This window comes from Mizuhopecten yessoensis, unplaced genomic scaffold, assembly GCF_002113885.1.
Source record: "Mizuhopecten yessoensis strain PY_sf001 unplaced genomic scaffold, ASM211388v2 scaffold11071, whole genome shotgun sequence".
NCBI lineage: Eukaryota > Metazoa > Mollusca > Bivalvia > Pectinida > Pectinidae > Mizuhopecten > Mizuhopecten yessoensis.
The window spans coordinates 42,029-62,746 of record NW_018408865.1 but is presented as its reverse complement, the minus strand read 5'-3'; the positions used below and the strand labels follow the sequence as shown (position 1 = coordinate 62,746).

The 20,718-nt window shown below is 36.3% G+C and overlaps 2 protein-coding genes across 3 annotated transcripts in view; one reads left to right on the top strand and one right to left on the bottom strand.

The window, feature by feature from the left end:
* The first annotated feature begins 407 nt into the window (after positions 1-407).
* LOC110465352 (F-box only protein 15-like) lies at positions 408-14,827 on the top strand. The gene is made up of 15 exons (XM_021521114.1): positions 408-578; positions 1,487-1,606; positions 1,887-1,991; positions 2,197-2,307; positions 2,852-2,950; positions 6,431-6,643; positions 6,870-7,005; positions 8,401-8,483; positions 9,907-9,962; positions 10,820-10,915; positions 11,305-11,411; positions 11,857-11,918; positions 12,633-12,676; positions 13,311-13,396; positions 13,812-14,827. The coding sequence occupies exons 1-15, from the start codon at positions 496-498 to the stop codon at positions 13,899-13,901; spliced, it is 1,491 nt and encodes a 496-aa protein (XP_021376789.1). The 5' UTR covers positions 408-495; the 3' UTR covers positions 13,902-14,827.
* Positions 14,828-17,043: 2,216 nt separating this feature from the next.
* Positions 17,044-20,718, bottom strand: part of LOC110465346 — a 34,270-nt gene continuing 30,595 nt past the window's right edge. For both annotated transcript variants that reach the window (XM_021521099.1, XM_021521100.1), the window contains exon 6: positions 17,044-20,474. The gene's annotated coding sequence lies outside the window, so the exon portion shown is untranslated. The remainder of the gene's footprint in view (positions 20,475-20,718) is intronic.

Here is a 20,718-nt window from a genome sequence, read left to right as displayed (position 1 = left end):
AAATTAATAATAACAGTAATGCATAAAAATAATAATAAGCTGAAGAATTAGCATATCATAGGGGTTTATTTATGGTATAACTGTTGTTATTAATTTTTGACAGAATTTTAGACTCCTGTGATTATATTGAGACATCACACATTAATAGATGTAAAGCCAAGGTTTATTTTTTACAAAGGTACTAAAATTCTTATCGTGATACTCTGAGATTCTCTCATCTATTGAAACTCGCGTAATTTGATCATTTACAATTTCCTTTACATTATGAACTCCCTGTCGGATCAACTTAATGACTGTGAATTATCATTCGATGGCTGAATGGTCCGAAATTTCAATGACCGAGTTGCCTCCCTTCATATTTGTGGTTCGTTAACTGATCAACATCGATCTTGTGTCGAGTACGATCACTATAAACAATATGGCCGTGTGTTGTCAGTGCTCTGCCAAAAACATTGCATGTAAACCGTAGACCTAGCTTTGTAATTTGAATACACGATGAATCCTCACAAAAGTGTTATGTTCAACTATTTGTCGAGTCACAAGTCTACACCTCCACGTTCAGGAGACCAGAAGACGAGGTAAAAGAGTTTTACATTATTTTGCGTTACTCTGTAAACTGAAAGTAGGGGTTCTGTATGCGTAGCGGTTAGAGTCTGAGATCCCTGGTTCGAATCCCAGCCTGTCCGTTATATTTTCCCGTTCCTGTCACGTATGTCAAAAAAATGTAGCTCAAATGCAAGTTTCCTCTGGCCCTGACACCAGACTTTGACATTTTGACTAGCACCAGACATCTATAAAATGTCTCAACCTGTTGTCAGGGCCAGAGGAAACTCAGACTATATTGGATAGAGATGATTTCTATCTCAGCCTCATTAAAAAAAATCAACGATGAGGTTATCAGCTATTTAAGACTATATTCCCTACTGAACTGTGTGCATGCATGTTTCACTCTGGTGAAGTACATGTAACTTCATACACATAGACAATATCAATTTTTAATTCATATATCTTATTAGAGTCTGGTCTAGAGTTACTGAGTGGTAGCAGAAATAAGCCTGTATCAAAATTGAAGTTAACTATGAACATCACAATCAGCCTTGTGTGATGGAAGCATTCTCACATGTACTGTGAAAACGAAGTGTCAAAGTTTATTACATGCTATATATATCATTATTAATATACATCTCAAATGTTTTTTGTTTATGTGGGAGACGTATATTTTCATACTATGTTCTGGTTACTGTTTCAAATAATTCTGCTTAAATATGTCTGAATGTTACAATGAAGTGCCTTGATCTGTCGATAAATCTAAATTTCATTTCTATTTAATCAATATTGCAATATTTTGCAGTACAAAATGCCTTTCACTTAATCATAAGTAATATACATACATTTCTTTTTTTTGGGGTAACTTTGGATATGTTTTGTTATATATCAGTACTGTAGGGATACTTTTTCTATACTATAAGCGCTGTTTTCTTTTAAGAAAAACACCAATTGGCACTAGTTCCAATACAAAGAGATCAGCTAATCTTCCTCGCCATGGGTTTCACACTTCATCAAAACATTCCACAAGGACGTCACAACGAAAGGCAACTATTCATGAGTAAGTTTTGCATGAAGCCTATGTTATATAGAATCACCAAAAATATAACAGGAATTTGAATATGTAATATTGAAAATGTAAGTAATAAAAAAGGTGAAATTAAGAAGCAAATTAATATTACTTTATACTGTTTCTAACAAACAGCTGTACGAATGAATGAAAAGTATTGGCTCAACTGGCAGTGAGCTAATATAATATTATTGTCCATTACATATATACTTTCAATGTACTGTACACATCCAACATAGAAATTTAAAAAAGATTCCTACTTCTTTTGTAGGATACCAGATGAAGTCCTTTTGAAAATATTTAGTTTCTTTGGTGCCCAGGACCTGATTCTGGTGTCTCAAGTTTGTCAGCGATGGCGGAACTTAGCCAACGACAAGTATGTATCATCCATATTTTTCCGTGTCATTAACTGATCCATCTTTACAAATGTAGTGATGCTAGTCGCTAGGAAAGAATTGGTCTATCAGAACTACTCATTTCAGTGGTTTCTCCTTTATTCTGAACAAATCATTTTTGAAATGATAACTGGTCAATCTATAGTTCATACAATTTTTGAAAGTTTGATGTTTGTTTGATTTCAGTTCATTATGGAAGCCTATTTTCTTGAAGTACGCTCCAAAAAGTGAAGCTGAAGCATCAGGAGCTGGCAATGTTACCTCAGTATCTCAACTCAAGACAACCTGCATTAGAAGGTGACTGTGCTCAATTGGTCGTTTCTTTGTCATGTGTGACTGGTTTTTGTATTACAGTGTGCATTTCAGGGATTTATCAGTTTATATTTGGAAACAGATCCACTGCATGTCCACATTGGCAAAACTAGGAAAATGTTGAATAACTCATTCACCCCTGAAGACTCATTTGAACGCTTCCAATTCAAAGGTTGGAATAGTTCATTATGAAGTTTCAGGCGTGATGAATTAACTGTGAAATAAATTGCATTGTTTATTTATTGTATTAAGTTTATATAATTCATAATCTGTTAGAAAATAGGGAATTTCAATCCTAACAATTCAAGGAGGGGGTATATATTTGTGGTGTTTGCTAAGCTTGTATCAGTCAAGGTAAATAGACTGCTCCCATAATCAATATCTTAGGTACCAGATGCTCATAGAAGATATTATAAACTCTTTGTCAAAACAGAAAAGTAATGTTATGAGATACTCTGTATCAAAATGAATGTCAAAGTCCATTTATTTCCAATCATTGTTTAAAGTTCACACATCTTTGGTGTTCTAGATGTGTTGAACAGAGGAACAAAAGAGTGTTTAGATATCTGAGGAAAAAGAGTCCATACACAGGAATCACTCAACAACGAGATGTGGAAAAGGCCTTGATGTGAGTTAACTGTAGGTCCTCACTCATAGCCAAGGACTAGTAAGTAGAGATGTGGAGAAGGCCTTGATGTGAGTTAACTGTAGGTCATGATTATCACTCATAGTCAAGTTAGGACTAGTAAGCAGAGAGATGTGGAGAATGCCTCGATGTAAGTTAACTGTGGTCATCACTCATAGCCAAGGGCTAGTAAGTAGACAGATGTGGAGAAGGCATTGATGTGAGTTAACTACAGGTTATAACTCATAGCCAAGGACTAGTAAGTAGACAGATGTGGAGAAGGCCTTGATGTGAGTTAACTACAGGTTATAACTCATAGCGAAGGACTAGTAAGTATACAGATGTGGAGAAGGCCTTGATGTGAGTTAACTACAGGTTATAATTCATAGCCAAGGACTAGTAAGTAGAGAGATGTGGAGAAGGCCTGTATGTGAGTTAACTACAGGTTATCACTCAAAGCCAAGGACTAGTAAGTAGACAGATGTGGAGAAGGCCTTTATGTGAGTTAACTACAGGGTATCACTCAAAGCCAAGGACTAGTAAGTGGACAGATGTGGAGAACGCCTTTATGTGAGTTAACTACAGGTTATCACTCAAAGCCAAGGACTAGTAAGTAGTGAGATGTGGAGAAGGCCTGTATGTGGGTTAACTACAGGTTATCACGCATAGCCAAGGGCTAGTAAGTGGACAGATGTGGAGAAGGCCTTTATGTGAGTTAACTACAGGTTATCACTCATAGCCAAGGGCTAGTAAGTGGACAGATGTGGAGAAGGCTTTGGTGTGAGTACTGTAGGTCATGATTACCACTCATAGTCAAGTTAGGACTAGTAAGTAGACAGATGTGGAGAAGGCCTTGATGTGAGTTAACTACAGGTTATAACTCATAGCCAAGGACTAGTAAGTAGAGATGTGGATAAGGCCTTGATGTGAGTTAACTACAGGTCATCACTCATAGCCAAGGACTAGTAAGTAGAGATGTAGAGAAGGCCTTGATGTGAGTTAACTGTAGGTCATCACTCAAAGCCAAGGACTAGTAAGTAGACAGATGTGGAGAAGGCCTTGATGTGAGTTAACTGTAGGTCATCACTCAAAGCCAAGGACTAGTAAGTAGACAGATGTGGAGAAGGCCTTTATGTGAGTTAACTACAGGTTATAATTCATAGCCAAGGACTAGTAAGTAGAGAGATGTGGAGAAGGCCTGTATGTGAGTTAACTACAGGTTATCACTCATAGCCAAGGACTAGTAAGTAGACAGATGTGGAGAAGGCCTTTATGTGTGTTAACTACAGGTTATAACTCATAGCCAAGGGCTAGTAAGTGGACAGATGTGGAGAAGGGCTTTATGTGTGTTAACTACAGGTTATAACTCTTAGCCAAGGGCTAGTAAGTGGACAGCTGTGGAGAAGGCCTTTATGTGAGTTAACTACAGGTTATCACTCATAGACAAGGGCTAGTAAGTGGACAGATGTGGAGAAGGCCTTTATGTGTGTTAACTACAGGTTATCACTCATAGCCAAGGGCTAGTAAGTGGACAGATGTGGATAAGGCTTTGGTGTGAGTACTGTAGGTCATGATTACCACTCATAGTCAAGTTAGGACTAGTAAGTAGACAGATGTGGAGAAGGCCTTTATGTGAGTTAACTACAGGTTATAACTCATAGCCAAGGACTAGTAAGTAGAAATGTGGATAAGGCCTTTATGTGAGTTAACTACAGGTCATCACTCATAGCCAAGGACTAGTAAGTAGAGATGTAGAGAAGGCCTTGATGTGAGGTAACTGTAGGTTATCACTCAAAGCCAAGGACTAGTAAGTAGAGAGATGTGGAGAAGGCCTTTATGTGAGTTAACTACAGGTTATAACTCATAGCCAAGGACTAGTTAGTAGACAGATGTGGATAAGGCATTGATGTGAGTTAACTACAGGTTATAACTCATAGCCAAGGACTAGTAAGTAGACAGATGTGGAGAAGGCCTTGATGTGAGTTAACTACAGGTCACCACTCATAGCCAAGGGCTAGTAAGTTTGGGACATCATCCAATACCTAAGGGTAAATAGAAATAAACAACCTTGTCTCAGCAGATGACACCTATATCTTAAACAACTAGGGGACAACACCTATATGCCATTGTTACCAGGAAATGACACCCTTACCTCAGGGTTTCTATGAGATATCATCCATATCTCAGGGTTTCTAGGGGATATCATCCATATCTCAGGGTTTCTAGGGGATATCATCCATATCTCAGGGTTTCTAGGGGATATCGTCCATATCTCAGGGTTTCTAGGGGATATCATCCATATCTCAGGGTTTCTAGGGGATATCATCCATATCTCAGGGTTTCTAGGCGATATCGTCCATATCTAAGGGTTTCTAGGGAATATCGTCCATATCTCCAGGTTTCTAGGGGATATCGTCCATATCTCAGAGATTCTTCAGGATATCGTCCATATCTCAGGGTTTCTAGGGAATATCGTCCATATCTCCAGGTTTCTAGGGAATATGGTCCATATCTCAGAGATTCTTCAGGATATCGTCCATATCTCAGGGTTTCTAGGGAATATCGTCCATATCTCAGAGATTCTTCAGGATATCGTCCATATCTAAGGGTTTCTAGGGAATATCGTCCATATCTCCAGGTTTCTAGGGAATATGGTCCATATCTCAGAGATTCTTCAGGATATCATCCATATCTCAGGGTTTCTAGGGGATATCGTCCATATCTCCAGGTTTCTAGGGAATATGGTCCATATCTCAGAGATTCTTCAGGATATCATCCATATCTCAGCGCTACTAGGGGATATCATCCATATCTCAGGGTTTCTAGGGGATTACCCAAATACCTCAAGTCATTGTTACCAGGAGACAGCATTCTTACCCTAGGGTTTCTAGGGGATATCACACATATCTCAGGGCTATTAAGAGACATTCCCATTTAATTCTCAGGATTACTAGGGGTCATCTGATTCACCCTTATCTCAGGGATACCTAAGGAAATTGCCCCTAATTTATCTCTGGGAAACTAGGGGACGATACCCATATCTCGGGGAAACAAGGGGGCGATACCCATATCTCGGGGAAACAAGGAGACAAAACCTTTATCTTATGGTTATAGGACACAACACAGATCTCGGGGTAACAATGACACATCACTAATTCCTCAGTGTTACAATGTAACATCACTAAAGTCCTTGCTAACTAAGGGACATCACCCATATCTTTTATGGTACATTAGAGACAACTCTTATATCAAAGATCACTTGGGATAGCATCCAATCCTGTACAACTAGGGAGAACTGTCACATCACCTGGCTATTTATAAGTGTTGGAAGGGACAGCATCCACATTGTGGCTGCTAGGGGAGAGCTGACATTATCCATATCCTGAGAGTTTCTAAGAGCTAGCTATTGATTCAGTAAACTAAGTAAGCCTGCCTGATGGTCACTTAAGAATAGATGTACAAAGATTGGTGGATGTTTTCCAGAGACTCGTGTGTGTTTTGGCAGCTGGCGTTTGTTGATGCCAGTGACAATGAGGTGTGTGTGCAGAGTCGTGACCTGTCCGTACATACAATGGCTGCCTCCGTCCGCTGGTACGATTTCAGTGCTCAGTCCCTGCAGAACACTAAGGCCATCAGAATCTACTCATGCAACCCTATCTTCTTTGATACCAAGAAAGGCTGTGCTGTTAAAGACAGGTATACTTTAATCATAAAATAAATAATTGTTTTTCGTTAATCTAATATAAACACAATGCAATAAAATGAATACATGTAAAGTGGATTTGATCATATATCTGGAAATATATTTTGCTTTAAGTGTTATATTATTTCTGTTAATTATCTGTATCATTTATTATTTCTTGAACTTTCCTCATATTTCTTATAACATGCTTTTTGACCTTTTCCTTTGACCTTGACCTAGTCCTTACCAGAGGTCACTGCTGAAGACCTTTCCTCTGAAATGGAGTTCTTGGGTGAGCACCAACAAACCAGTAGGGGAGAACGACACCATCAACATATACTCCCTCCAAAGGGGACTCGCCATAGCTGTGTGGAAGGTAATCAAACATGTATCCCCACCCCAGGGGACTAGTCATAGCTGTGTGGAAGGTAATCAAACATGCATCCCCACCCTAGGGGACTAGCCATAGCTGTGTGGAAGGTAATCAAACATGTATTCCCCCCCCAGGGGACTAGCCATAGCTGTGTGGAAGGAAATCAAACATGAATTCCCACCCCAGGGGACTAGCCATAGCTGTGTGAAAGGTAATCAAACATGTATCCCCACCCCAGGGGACTAGTCATAGCTGTGTGGAAGGTAATCAAACATGTATTCCCACCCCAGGGGATTAGCCATAGCTGTGTGGAAGGTAATCAACCATGTATCCCCCCCCCAGGGGACTAGTCATAGCTGTGTGGAAGGTAATCAAACATGTATCCCCCCCTCAGGGGACTAGCCATAGCTGTGTGGAAGGTAATCAAACAACATAAATCCCCACCCCAGGGGTCTAACCATAATATTGTGGAAGGTAATCAAACAACATATATCCCAACCCCAGGGGTCTAGCTATAACAGTGTGGAAGGTAATCAAACAACATGTATCCCAACCCCAGGGGTCTAGCTATAACAGTGTAGAAGGTAATCAAACATGTATTCCCACCCTAGGGGACTAGACATAGCTGTGTGAAAGGTAATCAAACAACATGTATCCCTTACCATAACAGTGGCGAAGGTAATCAAAAAACATGTATCCCCACCCCAGGGGTCTATCCATAACAGTATGGAAGATAAACAAACAACATGTATCCCCACCCCAGGGGACTAGCTATAACAGTGTAGAAGGTAATCAAACATGTATTCCCACCCCAGGGGACTAGCCATAGCTGTGTGAAAAGTAATCAAACAACATGTATCCCAACCCCTGGGGTCTTACCATAACAGTGGTGAAGATAATCAAACAACATGTATCCCCACCCTAGGGGTCTAGCCATAACAGTGTGGAAGGTTAACAATGAGTATGTACTTCGTCCGAAGTCTGAAGCACACAATTTAGTACTTTATCAATCAATATGTGGAGATTGATTCAAAATCTGTTAATTTTCATAATCATTAATACATTTTTTTACATAATTATAATAATACCTTGACTTACTTTTCTTACTGAAAAAATGATATATGATTAAGTGCTAAATCTTAAATACAACAAACTACATTGGACCTTAAACATGACTTCTAACTAAAATGAGTTAGGAAATATAATATAAAGTTTGGTGTTCATGAGATAATTCCCTACCAAGGGAAAAAGAACTCTATTATGAGAAAGTTATGTACAAAATTATAAGCATGTTCATATGTGTGATTTACTGTATATGTATAATTCTAATGGTTGGAGTATTAAAAGTTACCATGGATGATAATTGTTATTATGAATTTCTACAATTATCCATTACAGGACGGAGGAGAGGTGGCGTTTATCTGTGTTGGTTTTAACTTGCACCACCTGGTGGACCGATGTCTGAGAGGGAACTCAGTAGCGTAAGTATCACAGTCCTGTTAAGTTAAGGCCACTATTCTTACAGAAAGGGGCATGCATGTCAATTATCATACACATTTATAGGGAACTCAGTAGCGTAAGTATCACAATTCTGTTAAGTTAAGGCCACTATTCTTACAGAAAGGGGCATGCATGTCAATTATCATACACATTTAAAGGGAACTCGGTAGAGTAAGTTTCCCACTCCCCTTATGGCGATTATTTTTACCCACAGGGGTATGTCTACATGTACATTTTACTTACAAAACATAATTTTGACTAGTTACTGTCACTCAATGTCTACATGTGGCCAAGGAATTATTATTCAATTTTAATTAAGTAAAAATAAAAATGCTGTGTTCAATATATGGATTGCTGGTCTGGTTTTGAACTTTAACTTTTTAAGCAGAACTTTTACCATTTATTTAAAGTCAAAATGGTGGAAAAATATAAATCTTCAGGATCAAGATCTGTTTGGATGATATCTTCATAACAAACAGCTCACATCAAAATGGAATAGATTCAACACCAGGTCACTGATATCTTTAAAAGAACTTGGCTATTGATATGTGCATAATTCCCTACAATTAAAGACACTCTGTAACTAGTGAGTTTTCCTCTTAAATGGCTTTGCTTTGATAGTGTAGAGAGCTTAGGTTAAATGAACACCTGTATCCCACCTCTCCAGATTAGCACAAATGTGTCTATTTTGTGTATCCCACCTCTCCAGATTAGCACAAATATGTCTATATTGTGTATCCCACCTCTCCAGATTAGCACAAATATGTCCATATTGTGTATCCCACCTCTCCAGATTAGAACAAATATGTTTATATTGTGTATCCCACCTCTCCAGATTAGAACAAATATGTCTATATTGTGTATCCCACCTCTCCAGATTAGAACAAATATGTTTATATTGTGTATCCCACCTCTCCAGATTAGCACAAATAGGTCTATATTGTGTATTCCACCTCTCCAGATTAGCACAAATATGTCTATATTTTGTATCCCACCCCTCAAGATTAGCACAAATATGTCTATATTGTGTATCCCACCTCTCCAGATTAGAACAAATATGTTTATATTGTGTATCCCACCTCTCCAGATTAACACAAATATGTCTATTTTGTGTATACCACCTCTCCAGATTAACACAAAAATGTCTATATTGTGTATCCCACCTCTCTAGATTAGCACAAATATGTCTATATTGTGTATCCCACCTCTCCAGATTAGCACAAATATGTCTATATTTTGTATCCCACCTCTCAAGATTAGCACAAATATGTCTATATTGTGTATCTCACCGCTCCAGATAAGCACAAATATGTCTATATTGTGTATCTCACCTCTCCAGATTAGCACAAATATGTCTATATGGTGTATCCCACCTCTCCAGATTTTTTCCCCCTTTAATTCCAGACCCTTCAGTCCACCGCTACCTCCCGTTGTAACAGACGATATTGATTCTGCTTTTGGTAAGTGTCTTAATTCATGTAAATAGTCATTAAAATTGATTTTGTGTTTAATACTTTGTCAAAAGAATATTAGTATGTACTGCTTATGTTTCACAATAGAGCTGTTGACCTGAACATTTAAAAAAAAATTGTGTTCACCAAAGTGACCTTGAAAAATGTACATGCAAATGTATGAAATGTGTACCACTGCAACATTTCCAACTCATCCTATTTGAAAGTATGGCAGTTTAAAGAATTAAAATATGAAAATTTCTGCTCACTAAAATTTCCATTCCTGCAGTATTTGTTCTGTTCTACAAGTACTGACTAAACAGTGAACAGTTATGTAAACATACTGTAAACAAATTTATTTCAGTGGTGATGACATTTTGTTTTTTTCTTGCAATTTTAACCACTTACCAGGTAATATAAAATCACTATATTTCTTTGTTAAAAATGTAGCACTAAATTATGATCCATTTTTTAATTAAAATTTTCAGCGATGCATTAAGATAAGAGTGTATTAATGTATTGATTAAAAGGACATGAAACGTATTTGACTAGACATACAATGTGAGGGTGATACAAGAAAGTACCTTGCATACATTTGGTGGTTGGTTGCACAATTGCCTTTCCTCAAGGTCACTAGGGTTCAATTCCCCGATTTGATGTGAAGAGGTATGGGGTCACCTGCTCAACCTCGTGGGGTTTTCTGCGGGTACTCTGGTTTCCTCCCACATTAAAACCCATGTGTGCTAACATCCAGGGCCAACAAGAGTGATCAATAGAAATTAAAATAATTTCTTTTATAATTGTTGTAAAATAAATTAATTTTACATACATTCTATAAATCCAGTGTGTGTTTGTGATTTTGTCAGGTCTCCATGGTTACAACTGTACTGTCCAGTTGAGGACGATGAAGCAGCAGATTTGGGACCAGCAGTTCAGAGGTCTAAACTGTCACAGTAATAAAGGTCAGTGTCCTCATATCAATAGCCGTCATTTTGAAAGAGTACTTATAAACTACCTTATAACATACCTTATAAGGTGATGTATTTATCCAAATTATGTGTTGATTTAATTTTGATGTAAATCCATGACAAGAAATTAAGTTACAGCAAAAACCACCAATTCCACAGGCATATACCCTGAATTCCAAATTTTGTTTGGAGTTTTAGTTAGTTATATCATAAATATATTAAAATTTAGGAAATTTTGAAATTAGAAACAAAGAATGAAGTAATGACTTCAAATTTTAACTACCAGGTAATAGAATTTGCCTGTGTGAGATAAGTCAGTATATTTTCTTAAAGGATATATCTGTTATAAACTAAAGCCCTAAAATCTCCTTTCTCCGTAACAGGTGGAGGGTACGCACAGTTTGTTCTGATAGAACCCCATGAACGTCAAATAATAAACAAAGAAATTGTGTTTCCATGGAAAACAGAGGCGTTCAAAGGGAAAGTGCAGGTTTGTTGGTTTAACCAAAGCTAAACTGCTCTGATGATAATAGTTTCTGATAGATAAATAACCACATATTTTGTGATATAAAGTAAATTAATAACCTATTCTTTATGTAATGTGCAGTAAAGCAGAGATAGCAATATCAGGGTTAATTTATTGATATGATAAAGAAGAGGGGAAATGTTGTTGTTCAGAAATACATTTAGTTTCTAACATGGTTTTGCCTATAATATTACAAAAACTCAAAGCTATTATATATTCTTATAACAGATTCAATATACCTCGTATTTTAATTTGGTCTTTGTTTTTTTAGCTAAATCACAGCAGTCCTGTGTGTCTTCTTTGTGGTTGCAAAGACAATCAGCCGTTCGAAATTCTAAAATTTATATGTAATTTAAGTGAAACACATGTACAATATATAATTATAGATGGTGATAATTTGTTTTCATAGAATGCTTGCTGGCTAGACATCACTGTTATAGATGAGACTGGGGATGTTTTCTGGACGGTCAGGTGTGTGTTCTGTGTACATGTATTAAAGATATAATCCACATATGTGCATATACTATAGTGGAATATATAACAATGATAAGGAATTTGTTGCAAAAATAATAAGCAAGGAAGCCTGATTTGGCTCGAGTTAATTATTTTGCAATATTTTCAAATTTGGTGTTCATATACATATATTCCATTATACACAGCATATGCTGATTTGCATGCATTTCTATTGCCCAATTACACTTAAATGTTTATTTACCAATACAATAAGTCTTTACATCATTGCCATGGTAGAGTATATCCTTATAAGATCATAACCGTTTCTCAATATTCATTGTAAGTTATACTGTAACACAAAGTATAAATGTTAAGTGGTAAAGTTGGTGGAAGAGTATGTGATTACCCTACATTTATATATCTTGATTCTATAAATCTTGTTGACTGTTAATTACTAATGGACCTGCAATTTGTTGTTTTAGGTACACAATGTATTTTTTAGTGAATGTAGTACTGTACAATGTTCCACTTTTTAAAAAATTATTTCATAGTTAACCCTTTCACCCCTAGGTAACTTAGTAGACTCTACCATGCATTTATGGGGATGAGTCCATTATGGTTTACGGTGGTGAAAGGGTTAAGAAAAAAATACAAAATTGAGTTAGTAATAAGTCATGCAAGAAGCTGAATGGATATGTTATTATTTACCGGTACATGTACTTTGATTTGCAGTTCCCTGGTGAGTTCTAAGGCAGCTCGACAAGCTGGAGTCAACAGTAAGTAAATGTTGATATAAAGTGTTTAGTGTTGAGTAAAAGATATATAACTGTAACTTTAACAGTTGGAGTTGAGATCATACGTTGTACATGTGTCCTAGTATTAGACCTAATCATCACCCTGGGCACTTAGCAATTTGGGTTACATAATTCAAATAATTGCAGGGAATTACAAAAAAAAAAAAAAAAACCCATTTCAAGTAAGTTGGTAAATCATCCTGAAGGGGTGCACGTGGGTGGTTTGGACCATAAAGAAGTGAAAGGTCAATCACATTAGAAATAGGGCACTTATGGGGTGGGGTCATGGTAATATTAATCAAAAGCCTGACTGTGTTTTTTTCAACCCCCAGAAAATACCAGAGAAAATGCATCATTCTTTACATTATGTAGAGTACTGCACTGTTTTGTATGTACATATAAGTGAGCTAGCATTTCTATGCTTTTAGTGATAACATTTCGTGAAATGAAAGTACGTCTAATTGTGTATGATGTTGTAGTGTTGGAATTATAACTGTTGGTAAATTAAGCTGCATCTTTTTGAGGAAAGTGTTCTTACATCTATAGTTCTTACTCTGCATGCATTCATTATGCTTAAGAAGTTAATTAAAACTTACCTATTTGTGTGGTTTTACAGCTCTAGACTTTGAGTATTGTGATGACGAGTCCCGATCTATCAATTTCGTTGATGAGGTTGGAAAGTTTCACATGGAGTTCAGTAAAGTATGTATAATAATGATGCTAAAATGTTATATTCTCATGGTCAAATGTTTCAGTTTTATTCAATGGCATAAATTCACACAGTTTAAATATCAGGTAACCATCATTAATAGTCCATAGTGATCAATAGTCATTCATCCATATTTGATTTACAGAGGATTAGTTGATTTTAATAAATATCATCCAGAAACCATTTAAAGACAATTGGATGGTACAAAATTGTTCAGTACTTTTGTGAAAAATATGAAAACACCATTTATTTTTTATTTTTTCAGATTTATATTTGGTAAATTTTCCATATGTAATTCAAAGTTTCTCCTTTTGTAATGCAGTTTTTTTGGAGATTTTTTTGTTTAAAAAATTTCATGATTGCTATATGACTATTATCTTAATGAATTCTTGGTAATTATTTTTACAGACAGATGACCAAGATATCTACATCACACAAGCCCTACTGGGTCTCACCTTGAAAGCAATCAACACAAGGTTTAGATCCAGCTACAGGTGACAGATTTACACAATCCAGCTATAAAGATTTTCAACATAAGACTGTAGCAGGTTATCTCCCTTGGAGTGGTCAACGTCCAGCTACACATCCAAACCACTGACTGTACTAGGTATCTCCTTTGGAATGGTCAGCATAAGGTTACAGTCAGATGTCTACATCATGGACTGTACCAAGTCTCTTCTATGGAGTGGTCAATTCAATTGTCCAGCTACCCCTCATGGACTGTATCAGGTGTGGTTAATTGTCCAGCTTCAGATTTATGTCACGGACTGTGACTAGGTCTCTTTCTTGGAGCAGTCAATTCATGTCCAGCTTCAGATTTACATCACTGACTGTGACTAGGTCTCTTTCTTGGAGCAGTCAATTCATGTCCAGCTTCAGATTTACATCACTGACTGTGACTAGGTCTCTTTCTTGGAGCAGTCAATTCATGTCCAGCTTCATATTAATATCACCGACTACACCAGGTATCTCCCTTGAAGCAGTCAACCATCCGCTAGAGTTCGAAATCATCGCCTGTACCAGGTCTCTCCCTTGGAGGGGTCAATGTCCAACTAGAGATCTTAATCACTTGCTTTTATTTACTGGTCAATGTAAGGTTACAGTGAGGTATAAATATCATAGACTCTACCAGGTCTCTATCCCTTGAAACTTTAATTGTCCCGCTAGAGATCTAGGTCAAAGACAGTTTAGCTCCCTTGGAGCGGTCAGCATAAGGTTCAAATCCAGGTCCTGGATAAAGACATTCTGCTTTAAATGGTATTTCATGAACATTTTAATGAAATTAGCTTTGAGTAAACAAAGGTGTCTGACAGAAATCTAAATAAATTTAAAAAGCTGGCCGAGAAATACCTCCTTGTTTTCATGTAACAATAAATGTTAATGGTTATGATTAACATCACTTAATTTGTGAATAAATACGTATCGACACACAACTAGTTTCCTTTATTATATTTTGATGCTTCAGGAAATCGGTAAATTTTGTTATTTCAGGTGCCATGACATCGTGAAGAGGCTATTTGTTTACTGGAAGACTTTGACTTGTAATCAGGTTCAGCATTGTAATGCGATTCTTTTGTATGTTGAACTGGACACGTAATTTTGAATGCTCTATATAGCTTTTCCTTGTTATATATATGTTAGCTAGCCCTCTATTCATGTGGATTCATAATTGTGCTAGGGGGGTCTAGGGGCATGCCCCCATCCTCCCCCCCCCGGAAAATTTTGAAAACGATGGTGCAATCTGGTGCATTCTGAGGTGCTTTATTTAGTACTGGTACTTAGTAAATGGACAGTTTTGGGATCATCAATTATAAATCAACAAATAAACCCTTTACTCGGCAGATTTTTCTCTAAAGTAGAGCTAAAATAGCAAACAAATATAAGCCCCTATTATGTTAATAATAACTCAGATTGTCTAATTTTCTGTCCTTTTTGCCAGCGAACTGTATTATCACATTTTTAATGTCAATATGACTGTAACTATGCAACATTGCTAGTCCAGACAGACGTTTGGTGGACATAGTGGATCTCATGTAATTTTTCACCCTTCTCATGATACTGAACTGCCTCTCAGCTGAGGCTGTTGAGACCGGCGTGGTAATAAGCCACACTACCAGACATGTGTAAATGTCTGGGTACAGAGTTTTGTTTGTGTCTTTTAAAGTTGCACTAAGGTCAGAAGGCTTCGTTTCTTCCAAAGACCACCTTATTCTCCGGCGGCAATTCCACGATCTCCACTGAAGTCGTCATGAAATGCATCAAATATGGCATCTTCTTGAGTAGGTGTCATTTCATGGACAAGACTTGGTATCAGGTACTGTGCTTTGAACCTGTCGTTGGCAATGACAAAGCGATCTTCCAGTTCTACAACCAGATGGTCAACAGATAATAAAGTGCCCTTTTCCAATATTCTGAGACAGAAACGGCAGGAACGTTGCCACGGTGGTATTGGTGTCTAACTGTTCTTGGCTTTGAAGGTTCTACTTCCTACACTTCGGCCATGGCCACTGCATTGCCGTACAGCTCATACCACACAGCGTAGTCCGCTCTCTCGGCACGGAATGTTGCTATCAGAACTTGGCTCTCCCTGGCTGCCTCAACTAAGTCGCTGTTTTGCTTAAGCACGAACTCAACAACAAATAGAGAGACAATAAAGTCGAACCAAAGGATGCTACACCTATAGCTGCACGCCATGGAGTCTCCTAGCTCTAGCACCTCGAGTGGTGTATGCGGCTTTAACGGTGTAGAGCGTCTCGTCTCACAGAGGCTCTGCAGGCGGGTTCCCTTGTTCATTTGTTCTCTAGCAACAGGGTCGTTTCCCATCTCTTCCTGAAATGTTAGTGGACGTTTTTGCAGAATACTTGAATTCAAATCCGATTTGCTGCACTGTGTCCAGCAAGTTTCTTACAAGTGCTTCTTTGCAGGTGTGCACGATGGAAAGAGTCGAGCTATGGGCTTTGCAGTGAACATACATGGCTTGTGGAACTAGTTGCTGTACTCAAGCTTGTACACCACGATGACACCCCGACATATTACTGGCTCCATCGTAACCCTGGCCACACATCCTAGTAATATCTAGCCCAACATTCCATTGGCCCTCAATGAACTTATTGAACAGAGCCTCACTTTTAGTTGTTCAAAACCAAAATGTCTAGAAGTCCCTATCTAAGGATAAGATACAAACGATATGGATATTTATATGCTTCGTGATTTTTTTTGCAATGTTAAGGGTAAAACTATACCCTTTCGGGAAATTAAAGAGGTCACAGTCAGTAGGTTCATACCATATACAGCTTCGATAAAACCATATTTGCTGGGGATATTCATGTGAATGATTTAAGGTAACTCTAAATACCATTCATCCTTCCATACCTCAGAGGCTCTCTTTAGATAACTAAATTTTATGTTTCTAGGCATTGATGGAATACAGACATGTAGGTATATTGTTTGAGGATAGTGGTCATCATATGTAATAACATTCCAATGATTCCATGCCTCTTGCAACTCACTTAAATTTATTTTGTCCCATGAATAGTGTCCCTTTGTGTATCAATACAGGGTAATCAAGATTATTGCGATAACATACTTTAAACAATGCCAACCAGGTACTTAAATTTTACATTAAAAACATCAAATTGCATCAAATTTTTATTTTTTATTAACAAGTATGTCAATACTGTAGTGATGAGATCACCAGCAGTAAATAAATCTAACACAACACAATACCAATGTACATATACATCTAAACTCAGAATTGATTATTGTTACACAACGATAATGTAGGAAGAACATTGTAGTATACTGATATACAATAAAACTAACTAAACATGATCTTATTAGGTCCAGGATAAATTTGGAATTATATTCTAGAGATTTTATATATAAAGACTTGTTAAGTATAAAACTTTGGGACTGTTCGAGTTTGGAGGGGCACTTGAAGCCTTCTAGAGACTTGACACTTTCTTGTTCAAGTTCCGCAGATATTTTTGTAGTTTCTTTCTTTTTTGTCAACTCGATTGAAATTTCGATGTCATAGTTGATCACTAAAACTTAATAAGGTGAAAAGCATAAATCAATTGCAAAAATAAACCCTTTGAAAAAAAATTCAATTGGAAAATCCTTAATAAAATAGAGGCAAGTATTTTTTCTTAAATACTCTAGTTGAACCATTGATGGATACGTTTCCTTGCCATACAACGTAACGTAAAGACGCGAAAAATACAACAAATGAGCTCATAAAGTATTCAATAGTATAATATACACATATTATGTACATAAATCCTCTTATATACATATATATGCAATACAATATGTTTTCTTAACTGAACTTTTCTGTTAAATAGACGATACTTAATTGGGTCATCGACAGTCTATTGCATCATCTGAAAACAATCTAATTTGCACACCTTTCCATCAGGAAACGCATATTAATCAAGTTGTTAATTTGCCCCTCACACAGTGTAATTATTTCAGTATGTATGGTACATGTATGATGTGTTCTTAAATTCATTATGCAGGATGAAGAACATTTCCGAGTCATACATGTAGATTATATTGAAGATATTCAATATCTACTTCCAATAACTCCAATTATATGGCTTCTATTTTACATGGGTTTTATTATTTTCAAGTAAATGTTCATGTTTAAATTCTACATAAGTATTCAGCTGTTCAAGGAACCAATGAAAGTTATCCTTACAGGTTCAAAATATTATGCTTTCAAGAGACCAATCAAAATGATCCTTACAAACATGGTGAGGGAACAAAAACTTGAAACACTGACTCATGAAATGAAAGGAATACTGCAGAATCAAACTTTCTTATACAGTACACGAACAGAGGATTTCAGGATTTCACAACAAACTGATCACTAGACTTGTTCTTTCAAAACTAGTTGGATAGTTAGCCACATATTCAAACGACAAACAACTGCAGCTGCAGATCAGGATACAGTGCAAATTAATTACATTTTTACCACACAGACCACTGTATAAGTAAATTCAGTAAAAGATATCCAAAAAATTAAAGAGATATAGATATAACTACATTTTGTATGCCGAACAAAAATATGCGCGTTTCCCGTTTAATATCAGTGTGCATAAAACCAAAAATGGTTTTAAGTCATTTGGGTTGGATACCATGACAATGCTGGTTAAGACAATAAGACGAACACAACATTGACCGACTAATAATTTTCAGGAAAGGTACAAAAGGTTACAATTAGTGTAGGCGTAATCTAAAAAGATCCTAGTTTAAAAGGACCAATATAAAATCCAAAAAATATCTATACATCATAGAAAACACTGTATAACATACATTATGTATATGATCCTGTATTAAATATATTATTATAATCCTACATCATATATACATGTATACTTATCATGTATTTACTAAATTAATTAGATAACTCACAATGTAAAGATATTTCATATTAAACACACCTTAAAACATCTTTAAGACCAGGAAGCCATTGATCAAAGCATAGTCAGCTTAATGACAACTTAACACAGAACTTTCATCTGAAATGTGTTCCAAATTTGTTTTTTGAAGTTCATAACTAATATTAATAGAATAAAGTTTCGAATATATTCTCCCAAGAGAAAAAATAACATGATAACATTAGTATATTTTACACATTTTTCAAAATATTATTTTGAAAATCATGTCATTGACTCACTAACATATATATATATAATCTGGCTTTGATCAACTGGCTTCTGGTGACTTAAATATCTATTACTTGTTATACACAAAAAATGTATATGATTAATACTGTAATGATAGAAGTGAAACCACTAAGTCTAGTTGCTACTTTTTAATACCTTGCGTGTGTTTAATTTAAACACGTTTTGCTGAACTGCAATAATTTTGTAGGTATAATTTGTGAAACACTTTTTAGATACCTGACCTTGTACATTACTAAATAATCATACAAAAATATGTTAAACTGAATGTCAATATCAAGATTTGCCTACGACAATTGACAGTACCTCGTGTAAATCATATTTATATATACTGTACACGTATATTAAACTAGAGACCATATCGACACAAATTGTTATATGTTGGAATTACCAATAACATAATTGCCTAAAATCAATTGAAGTAGTAGATCATTACTTATGCAGTATGGGAAAGTAGATTAGTACATTTTGTACTACAGTTCAGTGTGGGCAAACCGATGTCAGTCACTAGGTTCTGAAGACGGCAAACCTAGTACACATGTATGCCGAAACATGTCAACTACAATAAATATTGCTGCTTAACCTTTTGTCGGATGTTGTGTAGCCATTTCTACCTGAATTTTCATGACACTTTGTGCTGGACTTGTACATGTGTATTCCCTTAGCAATCCATCCAAGCAAACCACCCGAACAATCGGAAGATTTGGATACAGACATTGGGTCTTGTTTGATTAGTAATGTTAGTCAACATATGTTGGCCATCTACTGTTTCAATATTTATGAAGGTCATTATGAATAAGCCATTAAGCACTCACTACTGACAAGTCATTACACTGTTACTCATGATAACTATACACATTTATTACAGTGTAAATAAACAATATTGATGCTAACTACTAAATCAGGAACACGAACCAATGGTAGGAAATTTCATATGATCAAAAAAGATTACATTGCTTCCACTGTTTTGTCAGATAACAGCGCTACAGATGTAGCCGATTTAATTTGTTATCAACGATGACATGACCGAGGTTATAGTAGACTGCACATGTACAGGTACTGGTAAGACTATATTTTACCTCCCAGGTATAACCCCATACACTACATAAATACAGTGATAACTATATACAGCACACCCTACATAATACTATATACATATACCATTATACATGAAATATCATATTGTATATATATATACATGTACCGTCTATACATCAGTAGGTATAATACAGGAAGTTTAAATTAACCAGTCATCTTTGTACTTTAGTCAGCTGGTGAGCCACTGGACATCTTCTGAGCGTGATGTGCACTGTACATCCCAAGTATCACAACTTGAAGCTATCGTTTATAAATAATATACAACCTGAATTCAGTTCTTGTGAATCTGGAAATACAAACAAGAGAAAGATATTAATAATTGACAATATTGAAGAATTGTTGAAAAATATCTATGAAGAATATGTTTATTGCATTATGGATTTAACACATTTGAACGTCTCATATATAGTTACATTGAAGTCAATTAATTTAGCAAGACTAGATCAATAAAACAAATATTCATGTCTACTGAAATAATTCACTCATTATGATCAAACACTTTCTTGAAAGATAAACATGTACATGTTCAC